A 27,397-nucleotide genomic window follows, 5' to 3' on the forward strand; every position below is an offset into this window, starting at 1 on the left:
CAGGACATGGAGTCTCACCATGTTGTACCTACCCACACAGAAGGTGGAGCCTGACCCTGTTGTACCAACCCACACAGAAGGTGGAGTCTGACCTTGTTGTACCTCCCCACACAGAAGGTTGAGTCTGACCATGTTGTACCTACCCAGAAAGAAGGTGGAGTCTGACCTTGTTGTACCTACCCACACAGAAGGTGGAGTCTGACCCTGTTGTACCTACCCACACAGAAGGTGGAGTCTGACCATGTTGTACCTACCCACACATAAGGTGGAGTCTGACCATGTTGTACCTACCCACACAGAAGGTGGAGTCTGACCATGTTGTACCTACCCACACAGAAGGTGGAGTCTGACCATGTTGTACCTTCCCACACAGAAGGTGGAGTCTGACCATGTTGTACCTACCCACACAGAAGGTGGAGTCTGACCCTGTTGTACCTACCCACACAGAAGGTGGAGTCTGACCATGTTGAGTCAGAGAGACAAGTGATTGTGTGGAGGAGGGGGCTGTATCCTGTACGGCAGGTCAGCTTGCACGTGTCCCCAAGTTTGTGGTGGACGAGGTCAGAGCAGTTGAAGGAGCCATGAGGCGTCACAGGCGGAGGCGGACACAACGTTTCTGTTACAATGAACCATATCCTCAAACTATGACTGGAAATGTAAGCACACAAACAACAACCACTCGGGAAGCCATAGCTTCTTACACATCTTTACAAAATTATGCGAAATTCTCAAGTAGCTATACTCATTTTGTCCAAGTTTCTTCGGATAACCCTTTCCAACCGACTTTAATAAACATATTTACCGTTACATGAAGCTGTGTCCGACCAGGTGGCATCGCCCAGGCAGGTGATTGTGTGTACGTTTGGTCTGTACCCTTCATCACAGGCCACTCTGCAGGTACCCCCTTCAGGGTGGACTGTCCTTGACCAACAGTTCAGGGACCCGTGGTTGACTGGTAGAGGTACAGGGCAGCTTATCTCTAAATTTTATAAATAAAGATGTGCCTCAGTTACATTACAATTTGCTCATCGTTCTCTTAATTTCTCACTTTAACATTGGCGGTCGGGTAGCCTAGTGGTTTTAGCGTTCGCTCGTCACGCCGAAGACCCGGGATCGAGTCCCGACATGCGTACAATGTGTGAAGCCCATGAACATGAATTCCATGAACAATAATTTGTCGGATGAAAGATTTGCAACCAGGAAACTCTAAATTAGTGTATCCGATATGGAACGTTGGAATGAATGCTAGAAGCCTATATAGTTCCAAAGGTGCCTGTGACTGTACGTTGGTAATAATAGGTCTTCAGCAACCCATGCTTGTCGTAAGAGGTGACTGTACGTAGAGGGGAGTGTCCGAGTAACTCTCCATTCCTTAAAAATAATGGAGCAGAGGCCCCGCAGGGAATGGAGAGTTACGAGGATTTTCCCCAACTTAAAACTCATCCCTACTTTTAAACTTTGACAAAATATTCTGTAGTTTAAAATATTTGAAAAATAAACCAGAACTCTTTGTTGTCCGTATTTTTACTGCGTGAGTCGACCTTGCGTTATGCACGAGGAATACGTTCTCTGCCGCTGTTGCCTGTGCGCCAAGCTCCGTGGCGAGTTGACATTTACAATGCATGGTACACGGCTCTTCATAATTGTGTTGGGTCCTAAACTAGTATTTATCAATCGCTTGCACATTGTTAATACATGCTGATGGGTATAATTGGAAATATAGAGCCCCGAACAAGCGATATTTATGTTACCTTATTTGTTTTTTCTCGTCTAAGGTTTGTCTAACTATCTATAAATATGAACATTGTTGAGGGTAACGTGCTCTAACACAAACTATATACATATTATTTTGAGCTTTTAAGCATTATGCAAAATTGTGAAAATATTGAATAGTTAATTTCACATCTCTCAAGTGCCGCAGTAGCTGAGGTTGACAATTTCACGTTTTCAAATCTAACGATACGGGTTCGAACCCCGCTTGCGACACATGTTTTCGGAAAAAAAAAAATATTCACTTGTAAATAAATGTAAAAAAATAGTTCCGTCTGTTCCAAGTGGAAATTAATTCAAATGTTGTTTAAGATAATGTACAGTTGACAAGCAACTCTCCATTCCTGAAAAATAATGGAGCGTTCAAACAATGGAATGACGTCACAGATGTGTTTTAATTGTAGTAAGAAGCGACTAATGGGATCGGATGTTCAAGCTCGCTGACTTGCTCGAAACATGTTATCGTATCCCAATTGTGTTGATCGATGCTCGTGATACAAATCAATGGATTGTCTCGATTATTTACAGACCAACGTCATTTAGCTGGGATAGTGCTGTGCGTAGCGTTAAACAAACAGACAAACAAACAAACAAACAAACAAACAAACGTGGGTACAAGTAGTGACAGGTACCAACACAAGTCGCGGATGGGGACCACACGTTGTCAGACCGGCAACTGATGATCTGGAAGGTACTACTGGGCCTGTATCCTGCATCACAGAGAAGGTCACACGTGTCCCCTTGGTAATATCCATCGGTGTCAGAGCACTTGAACATTCCATGCTGTACTGTGGGTGGGTTCGGACAACGACTGTCTGAAATGTACATCTTCACTTAAATATGAATATTGAATAGAAAATCTATTTGCTTTTATTCCCAACACAGCAGAGTCAAGAACCGAAATACCATCCACGCGTGCCTGCCTACCGGGGCACTAAGATCACGTTATCAGCTTCTAGTGATAAAACAGTTAACACGGAGAAGCAGATCATTTACATCAGAAGCCGTTACAGACAATCACGTTCAGAGATCGTTTATGAACATCTCCAACATGTAACACCAGCTGTTTTCACAAGGACTTCTGATCAGATTTGAACGGGATTTTAGCGGCGCTACATAAGTTTATAGATGTATGTCGACTCACACAACTTCCATAAAGAAGTATTAATGTTGTTTATTTGCTGCCCAACTTAGCAATCAACACCATCCCGATTTCATCGAATGTTTTTATTAAATCCTCGAAACTTTTTGAAAAGAACAATTATGCTTTAGATTGTTGACAAAAACAAGTTGACTCCCATATAAAATGACATTTAATTTTTTTTATTATGGTCGGTTCTTTAAAGAATGTGCCAGTGAGTACGGAGGTGTGTATTGGAAAGCATCGAGCATCATGCTGACAAGCTGCGTGTATTATTTAGTACGTTCCTTTGCACCTCCATGATAACATCACTGGAAGGACTCAGCCAGACCTTTGATGGTGGCACCTAGATTGAAAGCTTAGCTGTTAGTAAAATAAGTCTTACATGCAGAATAAAACGTACATGCTTTCAAGTACTTAAGCAAATCAGACATGTTGACGCCGCTGGCTGGATCTCATGCTGTATTTTTTTACATACAGTTTCGATTGGAGAAAGGAAATTATTCCTCTTGTGATAAAGCTTGGTACAGAGGTTTTGAATTTATAAGAATTGATCCAGATATGAAATGGTTCTTCATTTTCAACATTGGTGGAGTCGTCAAAAATATGATTCCTATGCAAAGAGAAAACTGAGGAGCTTGAAGCCTGGCACAGCATCTAATACATACCTGAATTTACTAAAGATAGTATAAATCTCACATATGTGAGTATATGATTATTTCTGAGTAGAGTTACTTTCAGTTTGAACAAATTGACCACATCCAGTATAATTGTGATACAACGACATATCAGGACTCCATCCTTGGAATTTCAAACAAACGCCCTTATTTATTCAATCTGATATCCACCCACAGAGGACTGCACATTATTGTTCTTGGTCTGTTATGTTGCGACCAACAATTCTGAAAGCATGCTTCCCAAGCAAAGAGGTGAACAGGTTTGTTCAAATAGATCCGGGTATTCATCGCAGCCTTTGAAATGGATGCAGCATGAAGCATTGCATGTAGTGTACCCGCCGTACCGACACAGGTTGGTCTGGCCGACCACGTGCCGTCTGGGAGACAGGAGATGATGTGGATGCTGGGCGTGTACCCTGTAGCACAGGTGATGTCACAGGTGTCTTCGGGCCTATAGACTGTGGTCGAGGAACAGTTGAGGGAACCATCTGGTGGAGCAGTTGGAGCAGGACATCGGATTCCTGGAACATACATCAAAGACGTCAATCATTCAGTAAGTCAATAAATAAATAAATCAAATAATCAATCAATTAATCAACCGACCGACCGACCAACCAACCAACCAACTAACCATCCAACAAGCAACCAAGCAGCCATCCAACCAACCATGCAACCAGCCATCCAACCATCCAACAAGCAAGCATCTAATCAACCAACCAAACAATCAATATAAAGCCGCATGCCTATGTTACAGATACTTCAACCATTATTACATATTTGTCTGTGTACAACATTGCGTGGTGAATCTACATGGACTATTTTGGCATAATCAACTTATCTATACCATTTAACAGACATTGAAATTTCATACTGATTAATGTTCTGTGATTTCAATGTCGATTGAATGGCGCGTCATTGATATGGAACCCAACCTGTACCTTATGCAAATGGAGATGGTTATTGTGATTTGAAACTTCTGACCAGTGAGTGAGTGAGTTGGGTTTAACGTTGCTTTTAACAACAATCTAGTCATATCACTGCGCGTCAGCTTCATGTAGGGGAAAGCCAGAACTGATGCAGGTCGCAGGTGTTTACCACCCACGAGAACGGGTATGGTGCTGACAAACCTAGAAGCACAAATCAAATTTCCCAAATCAAATACACTAGTCACGTGCACAGAGGAGGAACAGTTGAAGGACCCGTGGTTTACTGGAACTGGATTGGCGCAGCGCGGTCCTGGAGGATGGAGATATGTCTCTTGATGATTGTAGACTAATGAAGTAGAAGAAAATGCTTCATAGCCCAAAGTTGAGTGGGTGAGTATGGTTTTACGCCGCTTTTAGCAAGATTCCAGCAATATCAAGGCGGGGGACACCAGAAATGGGCTTCATACATTGTACCCATGCAGGGAATCGAACCCGGGTCTTCGGCGAGACGGGCGAACGTTTTCATATCTCTTCACCGCTTTATTACCATAGGAAGGTAATGAGAGAACCATTTTCAACAGTCTGAGGCATACTTATTAAATATACTCATGATTATATTAATTATACTATTTATATATTGAAAATCCCCCGAAATAATTTTAAATAATGGATAACTAGCACCATACGGGATGACAGATGACTTTCCAACTATTTGACAAATTTACTTGTTTGACAATTTACAGTACATTGAACTGGCACAAGACGACAGAAGTTTCAAAGTTCAATTTTGTCCACATATGACTTGTACTGGCGCCGTCCAGGACAAAATGTCACAGTAGATAAACTAGCGGGCAAAAGAAACGCCACCAAATAGATAATGGTCGTCAGTTTTTAAAACATTTGCCAAACAGCACGAAAACAGTTGGGAACGTACGCGGTAAATGCGCAAATCAGTACCTCCATGTAGAGACTGTTGCGAGTACATGTGTACCTGAACAAGATAATGCGGCGGGCATTGGAGCATCAAGGAGACACTTGTGCAGATCACGTGACCAGTATGCAAAGCAAAGCACCTTTCTACTTAGGGTTCTTTGCGGCCAGCATAATACCTGTGCCACAGGCCGGCGTCACATGACGATTCGAGACATCTTACACAGCCCATACACGATATTACATATATTTTTCATGTTTCATATTTGACGAGTCTACATATCTAGATAAGCACATGTCAAAGAGTGGTTAACTTTCATTGAGATAAAAACTATTTCAATTTGCGTAGTTTTCTTTTGTTTACATTTGTTGTACGTCTCGTGTGCTGTCATCGTAGCCCAGCTGTCATCAAGCTTGCCTAACGGTCACTTTGATGTATAAACATATATTGTCGTACACCTCAGTGTCGCATTTGTAGTAGCTCATCTATAAGTTTTGCAAAACAATGCGTAAAGCACACCGAAAGGCTTGCATTAATCCAGGCTGTTCTGATTTCAGAATAAACGTGTCCGGTTGCGCGATATGTAAGTTAGCTTGTGGCAGTGGTGTAATGCTAAGTCATTACTGCGCGGAAGTGTGGCAAGGAAAGGTGGAAAGATGACATCAGCAGACAAACAACGACAGACATAGTTGTGTAGTTTACGTACGGATACAGGAAGTTTGTTCCGACCAGGTAGCATCAGCAAGACAGGAGATGATGTGGACGCTGGGTTGGTATCCAGCAGCACAGGTGAGTCTACAGGTGCTGCCTACTGTACTGGCTGGGGAGGAACAGTTGAGGGATCCATGACTCACTGCTGACAGTCTTGGACAACCGTATCCCTGAAACATTAGTAAGTGAATTTGTTTTTACACCACACTCAGTATTATTGAAACCTTATCACAGTGGCCGGTACAAAAATGCTTTACCCTTAACGTCTCACGACGTACGCGTTTATGACACACAAACATCCAAGTCACCGAACGTGACCACACTGCTGTACATGCAAGTCGCCCTTACGGCAAGCATAGACTGCAAGGACCTTGTCTGCCCCTATTTCTCGCAGGGACTTCAAGGATATGTGCATGTACGGTTTGAATATGCTTATCTTCACACATATGAAGAACACATATATAAATCGGTATATTAAAATTCTACATTCTAATACAGGGTGTTTTATCTCCCATGGTGTTGGCTAATGATCTGAATGGCGGATCGATTTTTCAAATGAATTTATTCATGCATACCAATGCAGGATGTTTGTTCCGACCAAGTAGCATCATGAAGGCAGGTGATGGTGTGGACACTTGGCTCATACCCTGCAGCACAATGGAGGCTACATGCGCTGCCTATGCTATGGGCAGGGGATGAACAATTGAACGAGCCATGTCGACCTGCTGCTGGACTGGGACACCGTGTTCCTGAAGGTGAAAAGACATGTTTTGTGTTGGACAATGTTCTGACAAAATAAACAAGGACCAGCTTCTAACCGCCTGGGGGATGAGGTAGTCATGTGATTAAAGTATTGGCTCGTCACGATAAAGACCCAGGTTCAATTCTCCATATTTGAACAATGAGGGGCCATTTTGGTGTCCCCCATCATGAAATGGCTGGATTATTGCCAATGCTGCGTAAAACCATACTCACTATTATTATTATCACCACCATCATCATCATCATCAACGCTTGCAGTAGATGATCATCCTGTGTTTGAACATTATGAACATCGTGTTCATCCAAAGAAACAATTAGGAGTAGGACCATATGACAGAGTATGATTCCAGTGCCTTGGTACTTCACGGCGGGGACGTTGATCATTCCGTAGGTATTGGTTTCCCTGGACCTGATGGCTTTACACCGGACGCCATGATACAACATTGCTGTCTGTGGATGTTCTGAGACTTGTGTTGACTGACTGGAACCCCAGTGTCTAATAAATATGTGCAGGGATATAACGAACCGATACAGGAGGTTTGTTCCGACCACGTGGCGTCCGCCAGGCAGGAGATGGTGTGGACGCTGGGTTCATATCCCGCTGCACAGGTCAGGTTACAGGTGCTGCCTATTTCACGGTTGGCGGAGGAACAGTTTAATGAACCGTGGGAAGCGGCTTGGGGACTGGGACAACGTATTTCTGGAAAAGTGAGAAGGTTTGTGGATTCAATAGACAATATGCCTACAATCAACCTGGTGTCAACAATCTGACACCAAAATGTTGAGTGTTAAGGAAAGGAATACGTTTTACTTCTGCCTCAACGTCTATTTGTAAAAAAATACTAACTGGTGCATTTTCAATTTCTAACATCCTTGATATGATACCTGACAACAGATCCTACGAAAAGATATAAGTTATGAATACACAATCAGAGGGGTACACAAAGTACGTGATCTAAACTACAAGTTATCGGACTTTCATTTAGTGAGTGTGGGTTCGTATCCCGGATGGGACGCAACCAAAAATAAAGTACTAGAATTTGTACATTACTAAGGAAGTGTTATCCCAAACATAATAATTGTTTCAAGATACAAGTTGTTTGGACACAATGGAATCAGTTTTTGGGCATACATGTAAAGTGACTTGATGTTATTGCAAAAGTAGGTTAATGATTAATTTTGTGAACTGACCAACACATGGCACCACAGCAGACCACGCCCCATGCGAAAGGCAACGAACATCTGAGGACGTTGAACTTGGTTTGTATCCAGAACTACAGCGGAGGTGACACACGTCGTTCAGGCGATGAACTCTGGTCGAAGCACACAGGTTTGTTCCATGGCTGACACTGGGTGGAGTTGGACACATAATTTCTGTCAATTATGAAGATAACCCACATCAAGAAGTATTCAGGGTCACTTAGCATAATATAGAAGAAATTGGTATCGTTATCATAACTGGATCAATTTATCCGCTATCGTGATTTAGGGGGAGATCACACGTCAGTCCTCAACAGGCCACGCTGGACGCTGACATGTTGAATGGTAGCTGTAAGAAATAGTACCTGATGATAATAACTTTCCAATGATGGTGACAAAGTTCACGACCCGTGAAGATCCGGGGTAAATAGGTCTTCAGAAATCCATGCTTGCCGTAATAGGCGACTATGCTTGTCGTAAGAGGCGACTAACGGGATCGGGTGGTCAGGTTCGCTGACTTGTTCGATGCATGTCATCGTATCCCAATTGCGTGGATTGATGCTCATGATGTCAATCACTGGATTGTCTGGTCTAGGATCGATTATTTACAGACCGACGTCATAAACCGGGAAAATTGGTGGGTACCGCGTTAAACAACAAACAAACAAGACAAAGTTCACCGGAATCCCTTGCAGTGTTATACCCACCCACGCATGTCGATGGTGCTGACCACGCCCTGCTTGACAGACATGTGATGTCAGAATGTGAGGAGCTAGGTTTGTAGCCCGTGTTGCAGTGAAGATGGCAAACGTCGTTCATCTTGTTGGCAGTTGCTGAAACACACTTGTAGACCCCACCTGTCACCGTAGGAGGAGCTGAACATCGTGTTTCTAAAACGATCAAATGCATGTTAAAACAGAATTGTAGGAAGACAAACGTCATATATTTGAAGGATCATCCAAATGCATTACCAGATGATGTACTGATGATTGTTTTAATTTAAAGATCAGTATCCTTGGTTTCCTAACAGAAGGTCAGTGGTCATGGGTTGACGGTCATCAAGATGCGACCTTCAACACACACTGATTCACACACCGACTGGCTCACTCACCGACACATATCGCCGATGCGGTCCAGGTGGAGTCCGGTCGACAAGTGATGGTGTTGGTGGAGGTGCTGGGTGTGTACCCCGTGGCACAGGTGAGGGTACATGTTTCTCCCTGTGTGTGTACGGAGGCAGAGGAACACTTGTAGCTCCCGTGTGATGCTGCTGCGGGGCTGGGACAGCGGATTTCTGCATAGTAAATTCAGAACAGCATCGGATAATTGGCATCAATATTTGAAACTCAAAGGATAATATTTTTTTAATTTGACGTTTACACGATATACGGCTTTTCCATTGGACGAGAGGTCGGTCACATGACCGCGAAATTGACGTTCACAAGTGTATGATCGACACAATTTGACGTTCATACGTTTTTCTCGAGACCGTGTTCTTGAAATGACGTAAACACTGACGGACTACTTCAACATTCCTGGGGAAACCCCTGGGAATTCCCTAGCACGAAAACATACATAAGCATTATTTCTGATCATTTAGAACCTTTAATCTTGGTCTCGGCATTTCAGTATACATTGAGAAACGTAAGAGAGCTTGACAGCATGATTTTTTACGAATGTCCTCGCTACGGCCCATCCTAATGAACAAGCAAGCTCCGACGTTCATACAGTTTGGCCCTCACTCTATGAAGGTTCATACTCCAATGAACTTCCAAAAAGTGAAGGTCAATTCTTAAATGAACAATTTTACATATTCCAAAGCCGTTCGGATTCCGAGATCAAAATAAGTTCCCAGCAACCGATGCTTGCAGTTGGCTTTGAAGCATTGTCACCGTCCAGACAGCAGAAATAGGTTTGGATATGAATCATTAAAAAGTAGAGTCTTCGTGTTCTTCTTGAAGATGGTAACATTTTGTACAGATTTGATATCGTGAGGCAACACATTCGATTTAATGGCGGCTACTTATTGAAATGATCCCTTTCCAAAAGTGAAAGATTGTATTTGTATAATCAATCAACATACGGGTACATGAGGGAACCGCTGACCACGTGGCGTCGGATAGACAGGTGATGGTGTGGGTGCTGGGGGTGTACCCCGAGGTGCAGGTGAGGCTGCAGGTGTCAGTCGGTTTATGGGTCGATGGCGAGGGGGAGCATCTGTAAGAACCATGCTGCGGTGCCTTGGGCGTTGGGCATCTGATTGCTGAAACACCAGGTTTTCCACTTGCACGTGTTTCGTTCAGGTCGTTCAAAACTAATTTGTTTGTCTGGAAACTCAAATTTGATTATGTACCTTCAGGAGATTAATATACTTCGTATTTTATATATATTGTACGAGTATATTTGAACGCGCTAAAATGTAATATTAATGCCGTCTATTTGAAAACATGATAGAAAATGTCTATAAACCATCTCCAATACATAATGACACAGTTTAACTCGAACTTATTTGTTAACGACAGCGGGGTGATATTAATTATTCCTTCCCGAATATGTTTTTTAATGCCGGATAGACAATTCTCATTCCCTCCACGGAAATGACACTGGGCATCCTCTCAATATCAGTGCGGTCAAAGTCATTGCTATAATAACGAGACCTGTGTCATGTGACTGTTTGAGAACCTCCCCCATACCGGTACAGACTGGTTGAGCTGACCACGTGGAGTCCGAGAGGCAAGAGATGGAGTGGACATTCCGCCGGTACCCCGTGGAGCAGGTCAGTCCGCACGTGCTCCCTACAGCGTGGACAGTGGCCGAGGAGCAGTGGAATGTACCGTGGCGAGTTACAGCTGGAGTTGGACATCGGATTTCTGAAAAAATTGGTCAGTGTCATGTCTGCCACGCCTTCCGGTACATATACAGTGAGGAGTAGGCGTTTTCATTGCTTTTTGCAATATTTCAGCAAATTCACCAAAAGATGTGCTTCAAACCACAAATTGTACCAATTGGGTATCGAACCCAGGCCTTGGGAGTTGGGGGTTAAACAATTTAACCACCCAATGAGTGCATGCGGCCCTACATTATTATTACTCCGGTTCGTGGATCAGTGTGCACTCGATTTCCATTCTCATCTCCCTGGGGAGTATACAACCCAAACTGCCTGCGCTAGAAGGTTAACACTCACCGTGAGGCAGGACCGAAACCCCCAAAACGCTCAGGATTCAAGTTGCCGGTACCCGCCAAACTATTCCCCGCGACCAACGTTACTTAACTTCACCTTATGTGTGGCCTTTGCACAGACCCATGTGCCACTGTTATATTATGAGCATCTGTTTATGATCACTACGGTTAACTCAAAATCGCAATGTACCACAATACCTGGGATATTTCCCTTTATTAATTGCTTGACAGAAGTAGACACGTGAGTTTATTTACTAAAAGGTTTCTTCTTACTGGATATAGGAGCTTTGACCAGTTCTTGATTTCCTGCAAACATGGCCTTATGTTCACACAATCGAGGTCCTGTGACACTATGGCATCATGTATGTAGACCATGTATCCCCCTGAATCATTACAGTGACACCAACAATCACGGACACGTCGTCGAACCTATAACCCAAGTCCATGTCCTCTGAAGGGCACTGGATGTACGTTCGTTCCACATTTCCCATGTTAAGCCATGGAAAGTGATGAAGGGCAAGACGTGACACTGAAACGCCTTACAGATTATAAAGAAGTGGATGACCATTCAAGTGTCATGTCTTCTGGTCCCCTGAAACGTCACTATACATATGAAAGTCCCATGACTCTTTGAGCTTGTAGCTTTTACGGTCATCCTGTATCGTTCTTATGTTTATTCAAGACTCTTCTGACAGTATATTGGTATTAAATACTTAATCATGATTGCAATCTTTTTGATATTTCGTGTTCTCGTATAGCATGTCCATCGAATATTTTATGTAAAGCCGAAGGCGAACTTATTTTTACCCTTTGTTATCTAGAGAAAAGTATATTTTTTACATCCTACCCCTCTCAACCCCCTACCCTCCCAACCCACTTCTCCACCCCCTACCTCCCACAACACACAGCCACAAACGTCAACCTCGTCCCGCCCCTCCCCCCACATCCAACCTTCCCTCTTCCCTACCACTGAACATCACATGCTCGTTCCCCCTGGTATCTCGAGGCGAGTTGGTTCTTATGTTTGGTTCTTTCATCCTGTCGGTCATCATATAGAAAGGTTGACAACTGACCAACACAAGTAGCCGCAGTGGACCATGCACCAGCAGGGAGGCAGTGGATGTCAGAGGAGGCAGACCTTGGCCTGTACCCGGGGTTACAGTGCAGGTTACACACATCGTTCAGTCTATGGGTTGTAGCTGAACCGCACCAATAGGCTCCATGGCTGACCTTGGCTGGAGGCGGACATATGATCTCTGGCACAGAGAACAAAATGGATTTTCATTTAATCAGGTAGAACCTAAATAAATATACATGCTAGCTTATGTACATGCACACTTACTTGATAAAGGTTCGAGCACCTGTACCAAAACTTTGCATTGAATGAATTAATACTACAGCTTCAAATATGCTACTTACAACAGCATACTCTTATTTAAATATGTTGATGTAAATCACGTATACTACTCAAAAGAAGTTTAGGGCCACGCGATTCCTACATGTGACTTCAGTTGATTAAAGTATCATGACATGGCAAATAGCATAGAGTTATATCAAAGAATATTATTTTGAAAAATATAGAAATTAAACAAAATGAAACTATTTCTTCTGAAATATTCCTGAAAGTATTGTTGGTAAGTATATTACCAATCATCTTATAAGTTCAGACATCTTATATATTCTTCCACACTTGGCCGGAGCTGACCACGCTGAGGTGGACATACATCTTATATACTCACCCACACACTTGGCCGGAGCTGACCACGCTGAGGTGGACATACATCTTATATACTCACCCACACACTTGGCCGGAGCTGACCACGCTGAGGTGGACATACATCTTATATACTCACCCACACACTTGGCCGGAGCTGACCACGCTGAGGTGGACATACATCTTATATACTCACCCACACACTTGGCCGGAGCTGACCACGCTGAGGTGGACAGATATCTTATATACTCACCAAAACACTTGGCCGGAGCTGACCACGCTGAGGAGGACATACATCTTATATACTCACCCACACACTTGGCCGGAGCTGACCACGCTGAGGTGGACAGATATCTTATATACTCACCAAAACACTTGGCCGGAGCTGACCACGCTGAGGTGGACATACATCTTATATACTCACCCACACACTTGGCCGGAGCTGACCACGCTGAGGTGGACAGATATCTTATATACTCACCAAAACACTTGGCCGGAGCTGACCACGCTGAGGTGGACAGATATATTATATACTCACCCACACACTTGGCCGGAGCTGACCACGCTGAGGTGGACAGATATCTTATATACTCACCCACACACTTGGCCGGAGCTGACCACGCTGAGGTGGACAGACATCTTATATACTCACCCACACACTTGGCCGGAGCTGACCACGCTGAGGTGGACATACATCTTATATACTCACCCACACACTTGGCCGGAGCTGACCACGCTGAGGTGGACAGATATATTATATACTCACCCACACACTTGGCCGGAGCTGACCACGCTGAGGTGGACATACATCTTATATACTCACCCACACACTTGGCCGGAGCTGACCACGCTGAGGTGGACATACATCTTATATACTCACCCACACACTTGGCCGGAGCTGACCACGCTGAGGTGGACATACATCTTATATACTCACCCACACACTTGGCCGGAGCTGACCACGCTGAGGTGGACATACATCTTATATACTCACCCACACACTTGGCCGGAGCTGACCACGCTGAGGTGGACATACATCTTATATACTCACCCACACACTTGGCCGGAGCTGACCACGCTGAGGTGGACATACATCTTATATACTCACCCACACACTTGGCCGGAGCTGACCACGCTGAGGTGGACATACATCTTATATACTCACCCACACACTTGGCAGGAGGTGACCAGGCTGAGGAGGACATACATCTTATATACTCACCCACACACTTGGCCGGAGCTGACCACGCTGAGGTGGACATACATCTTATATACTCACCCACACACTTGGCCGGAGCTGACCACGCTGAGGAGGACATACATCTTATATACTCACCCACACACTTGGCCGGAGCTGACCACGCTGAGGTGGACATACATCTTATATACTCACCCACACACTTGGCCGGAGCTGACCACGCTGAGGTGGACATACATCTTATATACTCACCCATACACTTGGCAGGAGGTGACCACGCTGAGGAGGACATACATCTTATATACTCACCCACACACTTGGCCGGAGCTGACCACGCTGAGGAGGACATACATCTTATATACTCACCCACACACTTGGCCGGAGCTGACCACGCTGAGGTGGACATACATCTTATATACTCACCCACACACTTGGCAGGAGGTGACCACGCTGAGGAGGACATACATCTTATATACTCACCCACACACTTGGCCGGACCTGACCACGCTGAGGAGGACATACATCTTATATACTCACCCACACACTTGGCCGGAGCTGACCACGCTGAGGTGGACAGATATCTATACTCACCCACACACTTGGCCGGACCTGACCAGGCTGAGGAGGACATACATCTTATATACTCACCCACACACTTGGCCGGAGCTGACCACGCTGAGGAGGACAGACATCTTATATACTCACCCACACACTTGGCCGGAGCTGACCACGCTGAGGTGGACAGACATCTTATATACTCACCCACACACTTGGCAGGAGCTGACCACGCTGAGGTGGACAGACATCTTATATACTCACCCACACACTTGGCCGGAGCTGACCACGCTGAGGAGGACATACATCTTATATACTCACCCACACACTTGGCCGGAGCTGACCACGCTGAGGAGGACATACATCTAATATACTCACCCACACACTTGGCCGGAGCTGACCACGCTGAGGTGGACAGACATCTTATATACTCACCCACACACTTGGCCGGAGCTGACCACGCTGAGGTGGACAGACATTTGATGTCAGATCGCGTGGAGCTTGGCTTGTAGCCAGCACTGCAGTGAAGGTGACAGGCGTCGTTCAGCTTGTGGTTCAACGATGACGTACACTGGTATGTTCCTGCAGTTACCTTGGGTGGAGTCGGACATCTTATCTCTGGAAATACAAGACTTTGAAGCTGAGCTCATTTTGCACCTCCAGTACTACCAGGGTTTGGTTTGACGACCAACCCATCCCTGTCGACCCTCCAACATAGGATCCAACCAAACTCAACAATATTCTTGTGGTGGCTGAGACGTTCTGAGCCCAACTAGTGGACAGGTGGACTCTGAACTGAGTGGATTCCGGGTCCTGGTGTTACTTTCGGACGCCGTGGTTTCAAATGAAGAAGGCTGCAAATTATACAAAAGTGAAGGGCACAACAAGTCAAGAATCAATCTCAATATCATTATTCAACTTGATCCTCAATTATATACGCGGGGTGACTGAATTGTTCTGAGCCGAACTGTGGTAGACTGCTTTGATGAAGTTGATTGATAATTATCTTAACACTTTGCCAACGATGCTGGAGTGCCTGGATCACACTGTGGCAGAAAGTTTCATCCTGGTGGTGTAAAAATTCCACATCACAAATGACGTCATCGTCATTGTCATAAACAAGGTTCTTGTAGCATCTGCTCATGGCAACCAATCAAACGGTCAAAACTACAAAAGTCGCTAAAACAATCAGTTCAGTGGTAAAACATGCATTGAAACTAGTTAATATAAACTAAGAAAATCGAAGAAATACTGAGACCCTACGTACCAACACATGATGCCGAGGTCGACCACTTGGATGTGGCCAGACATGAGATGCTGTGGGTAGAAGTACTGGGTTTGAATCCCGTAGAGCAGGTCAAGCTGCACTTCTGACCGTATGTGTGCACGGTTGAAGGAGAGCAGAGGTAGGACCCATGACTGATCTTTGATGGGGCCGGACAACGAATTTCTGTGTTGCAGACAAAGACACATGTATGAGACATGAAACCTATATTCTATAGAGGAGGTGGTGGTGTTATTGGGTATCAGTGCTATGTTCTTACAGTTCAACATCCCATATACTGAAGGACTTTTTGAAAGGCATTGTCTACCCATAGCTTTCAGCCATGGGAGCCTGCCAATTTACTTTTATCAGAGGGGAACACAAAGTACGTGATCAAGAATACCAGTTGTCGGTCTTCCATTTTGTACAAGCCTTGGTGGCCGAGTGAGTTTGTGTGCTGGCGATAAGGTGCCTTACTTTCAGAGTGTGGGCTACACCTCTGAAAGAGGGTTCTAGGTTGTGGTTAGGTAATATGTGAGTGGAGTGAGTGAGTGAGATCAGCAGATCCTGGCACACAACAACTGCCTACATGTACAAGATACCTGTCTCCCTGCACAAGACAAGTATCTACCAAGGCACCTGCCTACCTTTACAACTGGTGTGTGTAGACCAGGCCCCTGTGCTGAGACATCGTATGGAATGGTAAGCGGTGTTGGAACTAGTGTACCGGTACCCAGTGCTACAGGAAAGTGTACACACTTGACCAATCACGTGGGTCGACGATGGACAGTGTAGAGCTCCTTGGGAGACGGATGGCGGTTTTGGACAAGTGGTGGCTATAAACATTGAAGAGACATTTGAATTAATAATATTGGAATTAATCCTTACATAGATCCCGACTCTGCTGTCGAGGACATGCTTTCCTGTTTATCAAACCAAACTGAAGGTTTAATATTAAGTGTCAGCTTGATGTGGGAGTGAGTGAGTTTGGTATAACGCCATCTTAAACAATATTTCAGTTATATCACGACGTGTCAGCTTGATGTGGGAGTGAGTGAGTTTGATATAACGCCGCCTTGGACAATATTTCAGTTATATCACGACGTGTCAGCTTGATGTGGGAGTGAGTGAGTTTGATATAACGCCGCCTTGGACAATATTTCAGTTATATCACGACGTGTCAGCTTGATGTGGGAGTGAGTGTGTTTGATATAACGCCGCCTTGGACAATATTTCAGTTATATCACGACGTGTCAGCTTGATGTGGGAGTGAGTGTGTTTGATATAACGCCGCCTTGGACAATATTTCAGTTATATCACGGCGTGTCAGCTTGGTGTGGGAGTGAGTGAGTTTGATATAACGCCGCCTTGGACAATATTTCAGTTATATCACGACGTGTCAGCTTGATGTTGGAGTGAGTGTGTTTGATATAACGCCGCCTTGGACAATATTTCAGTTATATCACGGCGTGTCAGCTTGGTGTGGGAGTGAGTGTGTTTGATATAACGCCGCCTTGGACAATATTTCAGTTATATCACGACGTGTCAGCTTGATGTGGGAGTGAGTGTGTTTGATATAACGCCGCCTTGGACAATATTTCAGTTATATCACGACGTGTCAGCTTGATGTGGGAGTGAGTGAGTTTGATATAACGCCGCCTTGGACAATATTTCAGTTATATCACGGCGTGTCAGCTTGATGTGGGAGTGAGTTTGATATAACGCCGCCTTGGACAATATTTCAGTTACATCACGGCGTGTCAGCTTGGTGTGGGAGTGAGTTTGATATAACGCCGCTTTGAACAATATTTCAGTTATATCACGGCGTGTCAGCTTGGTGTGGGAGTGAGTTTGATATAACGCCGCCTTGGACAATATTTCAGTTACATCACGGCGTGTCAGCTTGATGTGGGAGTGAGTTTGGTATAACGCCGCTTTGAGCAATATTTCAGTTATATCACGGCGTGTCAGCTTGATGTGGGAGTGAGTTTGGTATAACGCCGCCAGTGTGTCAGTCATATCACGGCGTGTCACGAGGTGGTGCAGATCAAAGACATTTACAACATGGTGAAAAATCCAAACATTGGTACCATATTTCAAAAACACGGCTATGGTGCTGAAAAACCTAGAAACATTATAAAGGAGAATCCTAGGTCCTTTGAGCGGTGCATGGTTTGGTTTATCGGCGAGGTACCAACCTTTACATGATGGTGTGGCCGACCAAGCGGATTTCTTTAGTTCTGCATGGTAGGTGCAGGTGATTTTGGAATGGACCGCTTTATAACCTGTGGCACACGTGGTAGTGCATTGTGATGTTATAGCGTTGCTATGGGTGCACTTCACACTGCCGTGGACCACAGTTAGTTTGGGGCAGGTAAACACTGGAATAAATATCAAAGGTCGGTGATATGACTTGTTTGTTGTTTACGCCGCACTCTGCAATATTCCAGCTATATGATGTTTGTCTGTACATAATTTAATCGAGTCTGGATCCGACAATCCAGAGATTGACATCATTCCAAGCAATTGGGATACAATGACATGCATCAACCAAGTCAGCGAGCCTGACCACCCGATCCTGTTAGTCGCCTCTTACGACAAGCATGGGTTTTGTGAAGACCAATTCTAACCCGTATCTCAATGAATCTGGTCGCGATTTGAAAAAGAAAGGCATTGAGAAAGGTGGTTGTATTCTGTCAACATATTTCAATCGTACGAGCTGGGTCAATAAAGATTTGACGGCGTTACAGCTGGATTTGAGTCAAACGTCGACAGGCGTACAGGTCGTGCAGGTCGAGCACGTTCATCATTTTGGTAAAACCGACGGGTAGGGTGTTGACAAACCTGAAATATCTTGGATACGAACCATCGACCAGTAAAGCCTCATGCGCTAAATCTATGTCATTCGTTTTAGAAAATTGTACTGTTCAAGTCCTACAATAATGACTCTTATTTATACGTAAATATGTTCATTACAGAGAACAAAAAACTTGGACGTTTAACTATAGCCTTACAAGAGTTACCTGCCCGCAAATTATCTCCCCTTTATCACGTGTCTACAGTAGGCTGTACACAAACTGTTGGCGTCCTATTTACGTTAGTTTCACGTTGACAGATAGTCAGATGAGAATGTTTCGTATTGTATTGTCAATTTCAATTCCATTTGTATATTTTCCGATAGATAATATAACTACACAAAAAGTATATAATAAATAGGATATTTCATGTGTCGAATGAAAAATCGTGTTCATTTATCGAGTTTATATCGCTTCGTGCAGTTTGTTATCTTTTTGAGAATGTTTCGTATTGTATTGTAAATTTCTCATTTAAAGCGTCAATCGAGACTGTTCGTTTCACAAAGCGCCACATTTGTTACTTGACCAGCGAGAATTGATTTTGTATATAATCATGTCGAAATGAATAACATCAAATATTTTCTGTTACTTTTGTATATTTTGTTTGAGATTTTGCAAATATGGAACTAGGATTTAAATCACACTTACAAGGGAATTTCCGATAGGTAATATAACTACATAAAAAGTATATAATAGATAGGATATTTCATGTGTCGAGTGAAAACTCGTGTCCCCCTCTCTCTCATCGAGTGACGGTGGGAAAGAATACATTTTCATAAGTGCCTCTATCTGTATTTACATATTTACAACTATAATATAAAGTGCACTCACTAGTTGGGGAAAAGAGAATCCTTCTCTGTTTTCCTGCAAAACAACAATAAGCCCCATGAATTAGAGATATCCAGCGAACTAACAAAGTATCTCCTGGTGCCGTCAGGCATGATGACCAGGGGGCATCTGGGATTCGAACTTGCACAGCGACACATATTATTATGACACTAATAGCATAATCAATTTTAATTCTTTAAATACGTCTTTACCATTCGATGTACATGTAATTTCTAACACAATTACACACACATATACACATATACACAAACACTCACAGAGACGCAGACATACACACACACACACACACAAAATACACACACTGCCAAAGTCTCAGATACACTCTCTCTCTCTCTCTCTCTCTCTCTCTCTCTCTCTCTCTCTCTCTCTCTCTCTCTCTCTCTCTCTCTCTCACACACACACACACACACACACACACACACACACACACACACCGTACATCCACATACAAACATATACCCACACTCTGACAAACTCTCGGTTGCAAACAATCCCATACACACAAACATATACACACAGAAACGAACACACATACATACACATAAACACAAACACAACAACACACACTGACATATACACACTAACATATACAAACACAAACACATACATAGACCCACAGATACAAACACATACACACAAATATGCATGAATCGAAAACACACATACACATACATACACACACTGACTGACATACACATTCACACAGACACATACGCGTACACTCACACAGACGCAGACACGCACACACGAGCGGAAGCACATACACACACATACACATACATGCAAACAAATACAAACACATATACACAAACACATTCACTTACACACACATACAAACACATACACTTACACACACATACAAACACATACACTGACACACACAAACACCACACACACAAACAAATACACAAAAACACACGTATATAACAACAATACTGACACTAATGACAATTTCTTTACACCATCTACATCTCTACCACGAAGACATTGAACGCCGAAAGTGAAGGTGTATTGTGATGGACACGCGGTACCTGTTTCCTGTCCTGCAAGGACGACGATAAACACCGCCTGAATCACCAGGAGACGGAGGCTGGTGCCCATCTGTAATACAACGGCATGGATCAGCTGTTTCACATCGAGAAAATATGAAAATATGAAATACTTCAATATAGCGGATCAGAGTTACCTCCCTTCCACCGTCCAGCCTCCCACATCGACCACGGGTCTTCACCATGATGTATTTCAATTGGAGTTTGTACAGTGCTATTTTCATGTGGAAGCAACTCCCCGGTAGATTGTTCACATGTTTTTTTTTATGTAATGATACTTTTGTTATGCAACGATGGGTCTTTACCTTTTCATCAATTTATTAGCTTCTAATAACATGTGGCGGAATGCAAACAATTTAAAAGCCAGGAATTCTACATATAGTGGTGTACACAAAGCATCACAATAATTACTAAACACGAGGGGATGCTGAAAGATCCTGAGCCTTGTTGAGAAGGATGTTACCCTCAACAACATGTACACGCTCTCTACTTTCCATGCATACACACTTCATTTTAATCAAATACACAACCAGGTAGCATCGTTCTGCAGGCATCAGAGTGACTACTCGTCACGATATGGTTGAAATATTGCCAATGTTACGTTTAATCTGAACTCGATCACTCAAAGTGATCAGGCGTATCTGTTAATGAAAATGGAAAGAATTGGCTTCTCGCTGTCAGGAAGTACACGTGTATCTCCAGCTGAAAGGGCCACCTCCAACGGCCATGTGGACATGGTGGCAACGTCAGAGGGTGATGCCCATTCTTTTGCTGTTGTAAATATATAGGCAGAGGAGATGAAGAGGGGAAGAGAGAACCTCGAAGATAATCCAAGTTCAGGAAGACCTTCAACTGCAACCACTGAGGATAATGTTGATTAAATAAACGTTTTGATTTGATTAAGGGTGATTGACGACTAGCCACACGTCACATAGTCAATACAGAAGACAACTCTCAGGAGAAAGTTAAGAACATTCTGGGGAATGAAGTTGACAGGACACAGGTTTCAGCACGCTGGGTTCAAATGCTTTGGACTCCTGATAAACAGAGCACTAGGTTCTTCATCTCTCGTGAGAATTGACGTCGTTTTGACGCAGACCTAGCTGATTCCTAAACATAGTTGTGTTTAGAGTTCACCACTATCAACCAGAGACTAAACAACACTCAAGCAAGTCCTCCCCCGGAAAAAAAGTCTGTTCAATCATCTGGCAATGTAGCGGGTATGATTTTCTTGGATTACAAGGAAATGCTATTGATGGTCTACTTCCCGAACGTTCAGCCACTTAATGGTCTTGATGCTAATCTGATACATCTCTTGCTCAGAAGTTGTTTGATGAAGCTTACAACATTCAAGGCCTCAGTAAACCTTTCAAAACGTTTTATGGTAGCCATGTAGAGGACATTTTCAAATTTGACGCATCAGTGACAAAATGATGCCCTATGCAATTCCCTATTTTGACTTGTTACATATGTTCCCTTGTTTTTTTAGGTGAATATGTTTGACTTGCCTTTGCATGTATTTGTGACGGGTAACACCGGTGGGGCAGGATACGCTTACCTTTTCGCGACCACCTGGTATCATCATTATTTGATAGTGATTCATAAACACATGCCCATGATATAGTCGGAATTGTACAATTGACTCTGCTTTGTACAGAGGCTTCTACTGGACATGGAAAGGGTTTGTCGCTTTATTATAATTGCAAAGTCAGCTGCGTGAGAATATCAAGGCTTAACGCCGTGGAAACGTGGTGTGTTGTTCCACCAAGACAATGCACCTATGCACAAATCTGTTGTCGTCATGGCTGTAATGCATGGATGTGGCTCTAATGCATGGAATGCACTGAACATCCTCCGTATCCACTTCTTCCCAAGTCCCTTGGGCTAGCCAGAAACCTATGATTGTGGGTTCGCCCCGATTATGTTTCTAGGTTTGTCAGCACCATACCCGTGCTCGTGGATTTCACTGAAGTGGTAAACGTCTGAGACCTGCATCACTTCGGGCTTTCCTCCCACATTAAGCTGACACGCCGTGATGTAACTGGAATACTGTTAAAAGCGGCGTTAAACCCAGGTCACTCACTCACTTCTTCCCAAACATGAATATACAACTGTCCCGCAAGCCTTATGCGAATGATGAAGACGTTATTTGTATCGTGGAAGACTTTTTACGAAACCAGAACTAAGCTTTCTACAACAGCGGGACTCAGGCACTCCAGCGTCGTTGGCAACAGTGTGTGAATCTCGGAGGGATTATGTGGAAAAATAATTAGCAATCAAAGCCATCAAAACCGTGATGAAGGTAGCACGCCGCGATATAACTGATATACTGTTCATAGCGTCGATAAATCCAACTCACTCAGAAAAATTCAATCCCGTCACATGACCCTTCAGCTACATGCATGAGGCACTCAAGTATTTAGCATTTTCAAAGTTCATTTTCATGTCCAACTGTAGACTGTACTCACGGTTTCCGTGTCTAAGAACACTGCGTTCGTGCATTCTTGAAGACCGATAAACAACTTCCAAGATAAACACCTGGCTACACTATATAGTTCTCATTCATGATTTCTCACTGCCTGGACTACACGACTTGACATGGTACACATATATTGGTCTTGATCACACGGTTTGACATGGTACACATATATTGGTCTTGATCACACGGCTTTACATGGTACACATATATTGGTCTTGATCACACGACATGACATAGTACACATACGCAGGTCTTGATCACACGACTTGACATAGTACACATGTATAGGTCCTGATCACACGACTTGACACAGTACACAGGTATAGGCCTTGATCACACAACATGACACAGTACACATGAAATGGTCTTGATCACACAACTTGACATGGTACACATGTATTGGTCTTGATCACACGACATGACACAGTACACATGTATTGGTCTTGATCACACGACTTGACATGGCACACATGTATTGGTCTTGATCACACGACTTGACACAGTACACATGTATTGGTCTTGATCACACGACTTGGAACAGTACACATGTATTGGTCTTGATCACACGACTTGACACGGCACACATGTATTAGTCTTGATCACACGACTTGACATGGTACACATGTATTGGTCTTGATCACACGACTTGACATTGTACACATGTATTGGTCTTGATCACACGACTTGACACAGTACACATGTATAGGTCTTGATCACACGACTTGACATGGTACACATGTATTAGTCTTGATCACACCACTTGACATGGTACACATGTATTGGTCTTGATCACACGACTTGACATAGTACACATGTATTGGTCTTGATCACACGACTTGACATGGTACACATGTATAGGTCTTGATCACACGACTTGACACAGTACACATGTATAGGTCTTGATCACACGACTTGACACAGTACACATGTATTGGTCTTGATCACACGACTTGACACAGTACACATGTATAGGTCTTGATCACACGACTTGGAACAGTACACATGTATTGGACTTGATCACACGACTTGGAACAGTACACATGTATTGGACTTGATCACACGACTTGGAACAGTACACATGTATTAGTCTTGATCACACGACTTGACATGGTGCACATGTATTGGTCTTGTTCACACGACTTGACACAGTACACATGTATAGGTCTTGATCACACCACTTGACATGGTACACATGTATTAGTCTTGATCACACGACTTGACATGGTACACATGTATTGGTCTTGTTCACACGACTTGACACAGTACACATGTATAGGTCTTGATCACACGACTTGACATGGTACACATGTATTAGTCTTGATCACACGACTTGACATAGTACACATGTATTGGTCTTGATCACACGACATGACACAGTATACATGTATTGGTCTTGATCACACGACTTGACATGGCACACATGTATTGGTCTTGATCACACGACTTGACACAGTACACATGTATTGGTCTTGATCACACGACTTGACACAGTACACATGTATTGGACTTGATCACACGACTTGACATAGTACACATGTATTGGTCTTGATCACACGACTTGACATAGTACACATGTATTGGTCTTGATCACACGACTTGACATGGCACACATGTATTGGTCTTGATCACACGACTTGACACAGTACACATGTATTGGTCTTGATCACACGACTTGACATAGTACACATGAAATGGTCTTGATCACACCACTTGACATGGTACACATGTATTGGTCTTGATCACACCACTTGACATAGTACACATGTATTGGTCTTGATCACACGACTTGACATAGTACACATGTATAGGTCTTGATCACACGACTTGACATGGTACACATGTATTAGTCTTGATCACACCACTTGACATGGTACACATGTATTGGTCTTGATCACACCACTTGACATAGTACACAAATATTGGTCTTGATCACACGACTTGACATGGTACACATGTATAGGTCTTGATCACACGACTTGACATGGTACACATGTATTGGTCTTGATCACACGACTTGACAAAGTACACATGTATAGGTCTTGATCACACGACTTGACATAGTACACATGTATAGGTCTTGATCACACGACTTGACACAGTACACATGTATTGGTTTTGATCACACGACTTGACACAGTACACATGTATAGGTCTTGATCACACGACTTGACATAGTACACATGTATTGGTCTTGATCACACGACTTGACATAGTACACATGTATTTGTCTTGATCACACCGTGACGGCTTGACACAGTACACATGTATTGGTTTTGATCACACGACTTGACACAGTACTCATGTATAGGTCTTGATCACACGACTTGACATTGTACACATGTATTAGTCTTGATCACACCACTTGACACAGTACACATGTATTGGTCTTGATCACACCACTTGACATGGTACACATGTATTGGTCTTGATCATACGACTTGACATGGTACACATGTATTGGTCTTGATCATACGACTTGACATGGTACACATGTATAGGTCTTGATCAAACGACTTGACATGGTACACATGTATTGGTCTTGATCATACGACTTGACATGGTACTCGTGTATAGGTCTTGATCATACGACTTGACATGGTACACATGTATTGGTCTTGAACACACGACTTGACATGGTACACATGTATAGGTCTTGAACACACGCCTTGACATGGTACATATGTATAGGTCTTGATGACACGCCTTGATATAGTACACATGCAATGGTCTTGATCTGAGACCTGCATCCCTTCGGGCTGTCCTCCCACATTAAGCTGACACGCCGCGATATAACTGGAATACTGTTAAAAGCGGCGTTAAAACCAACTCACTGAGTCTAGAAATGCGGTCATGAAACAAGCGGACATCCGATTTAAGTCTTGTCAATGCTGTAGAGAATTAAAAAACCCTACGTCTAAAAATATAAAAAAGTACTGGATATGTATTAGAATGTAAAACTATTTTGTCTTTCAAGTTGAAAATCTTAAAATCAGAAATGATACAATGTCTGTCTAAAATAGTTTTGGGTTATTATCGTGAGAAGAGTCCCTTTACCCGCGACAATCATTCTAACCCAGAACACCACATGCAACGGATTGATGTCGTCGTATTCTAACCCAGAACATTACATGCAACGGATTGGTGTCGTCGTATTCTCACCCAGAACACCACATGCAACAGATTGATGGCGTCGTATTCTAACCCAGAACACCACATGCAACAGATTGATGGCGTCGTATTCTAACCCAGAACACCACAAGCAACGGATTGATGGCGTCGTATTCTAACCCAGAACACCACATGCAACAGATTGATGGCGTCGTATTCTAACCCAGAACACCACATGCAACAGATTGATGGCGTCGTATTCTAACCCAGAACATTACATGCAACGGATTGATGTCGTCGTATTCTAACCCAGAACATTACATGCAACGGATTGATGTCGTCGTATTCTAACCCAGAACACCACATGCAACAGATTGATGGCGTCGTATTCTTAGCCAGAACACCACATGCAACGGATGATGGCGTCGTATTCTAACCCAGAACACCACAAGCAACAGATTGATGGCGTCGTATTCTAACCCAGAACACCACATGCAACAGATTGATGTCGTCGTATTCTAACCCAGAACACCACATGCAACAGATTGATGGCGTCGTATTCTAACCCAGAACACCACAAGCAACAGATTGATGGCGTTGTATTCTAACCCAGAGCACCACAAGCAACCGATTGATGGCGTCGTATTCTAACCCAGAACACCACAAGCAACAGATTGATGTCGTCGTATTCTAACCCAGAACACCACAAGCAACGGATTGATGGCGTCGTATTCTAACCCAGAACACCACATGCAACAGATTGATGTCGTCGTATTCTCACCCAGAACACCACATGCAACAGATTGATGGCGTCGTATTCTAACCCAGAACATTACATGCAACGGATTGATGTCGTCGTATTCTAACCCAGAACACCACATGCAACAGATTGATGTCGTCGTATTCTCACCCAGAACATTACATGCAACAGATTGATGGCGTCGTATTCTAACCCAGAACACCACAAGCAACATATTGATGGCGTCGTATTCTAACCCAGAGCACCACAAGCAACATATTGATGGCGT

At 43.6% G+C, this 27,397-nt stretch overlaps 1 protein-coding gene across 1 annotated transcript; it reads right to left on the minus strand.

Moving 5' to 3' along the window:
* Positions 1 to 3,743: 3,743 nt before the first annotated feature.
* On the minus strand, positions 3,744 to 20,873 carry LOC124110525 (sushi, von Willebrand factor type A, EGF and pentraxin domain-containing protein 1-like). Its single transcript, XM_046469893.2, has 16 exons — positions 20,765 to 20,873; positions 19,716 to 19,748; positions 18,228 to 18,410; positions 16,677 to 16,865; positions 16,033 to 16,215; positions 15,201 to 15,383; positions 12,372 to 12,554; positions 10,812 to 10,988; positions 10,202 to 10,381; positions 9,230 to 9,412; positions 8,826 to 9,008; positions 8,110 to 8,292; positions 7,445 to 7,618; positions 6,732 to 6,905; positions 6,152 to 6,326; positions 3,744 to 4,109 (listed from the first exon to the last, which is right to left on the minus strand). The coding sequence occupies exons 1-15, from the start codon at positions 20,832 to 20,834 to the stop codon at positions 6,241 to 6,243; spliced, it is 2,364 nt and encodes a 787-aa protein (XP_046325849.2). The 5' UTR covers positions 20,835 to 20,873; the 3' UTR covers positions 3,744 to 4,109; positions 6,152 to 6,240.
* Positions 20,874 to 27,397: the final 6,524 nt, after the last annotated feature.

The sequence above is a fragment of the Haliotis rufescens genome, unplaced genomic scaffold (genome assembly GCF_023055435.1).
Source record: "Haliotis rufescens isolate VD_foot unplaced genomic scaffold, xgHalRufe1.0.p SCAF_43, whole genome shotgun sequence".
Classification (NCBI taxonomy): Eukaryota; Metazoa; Mollusca; class Gastropoda; order Lepetellida; family Haliotidae; genus Haliotis; species Haliotis rufescens.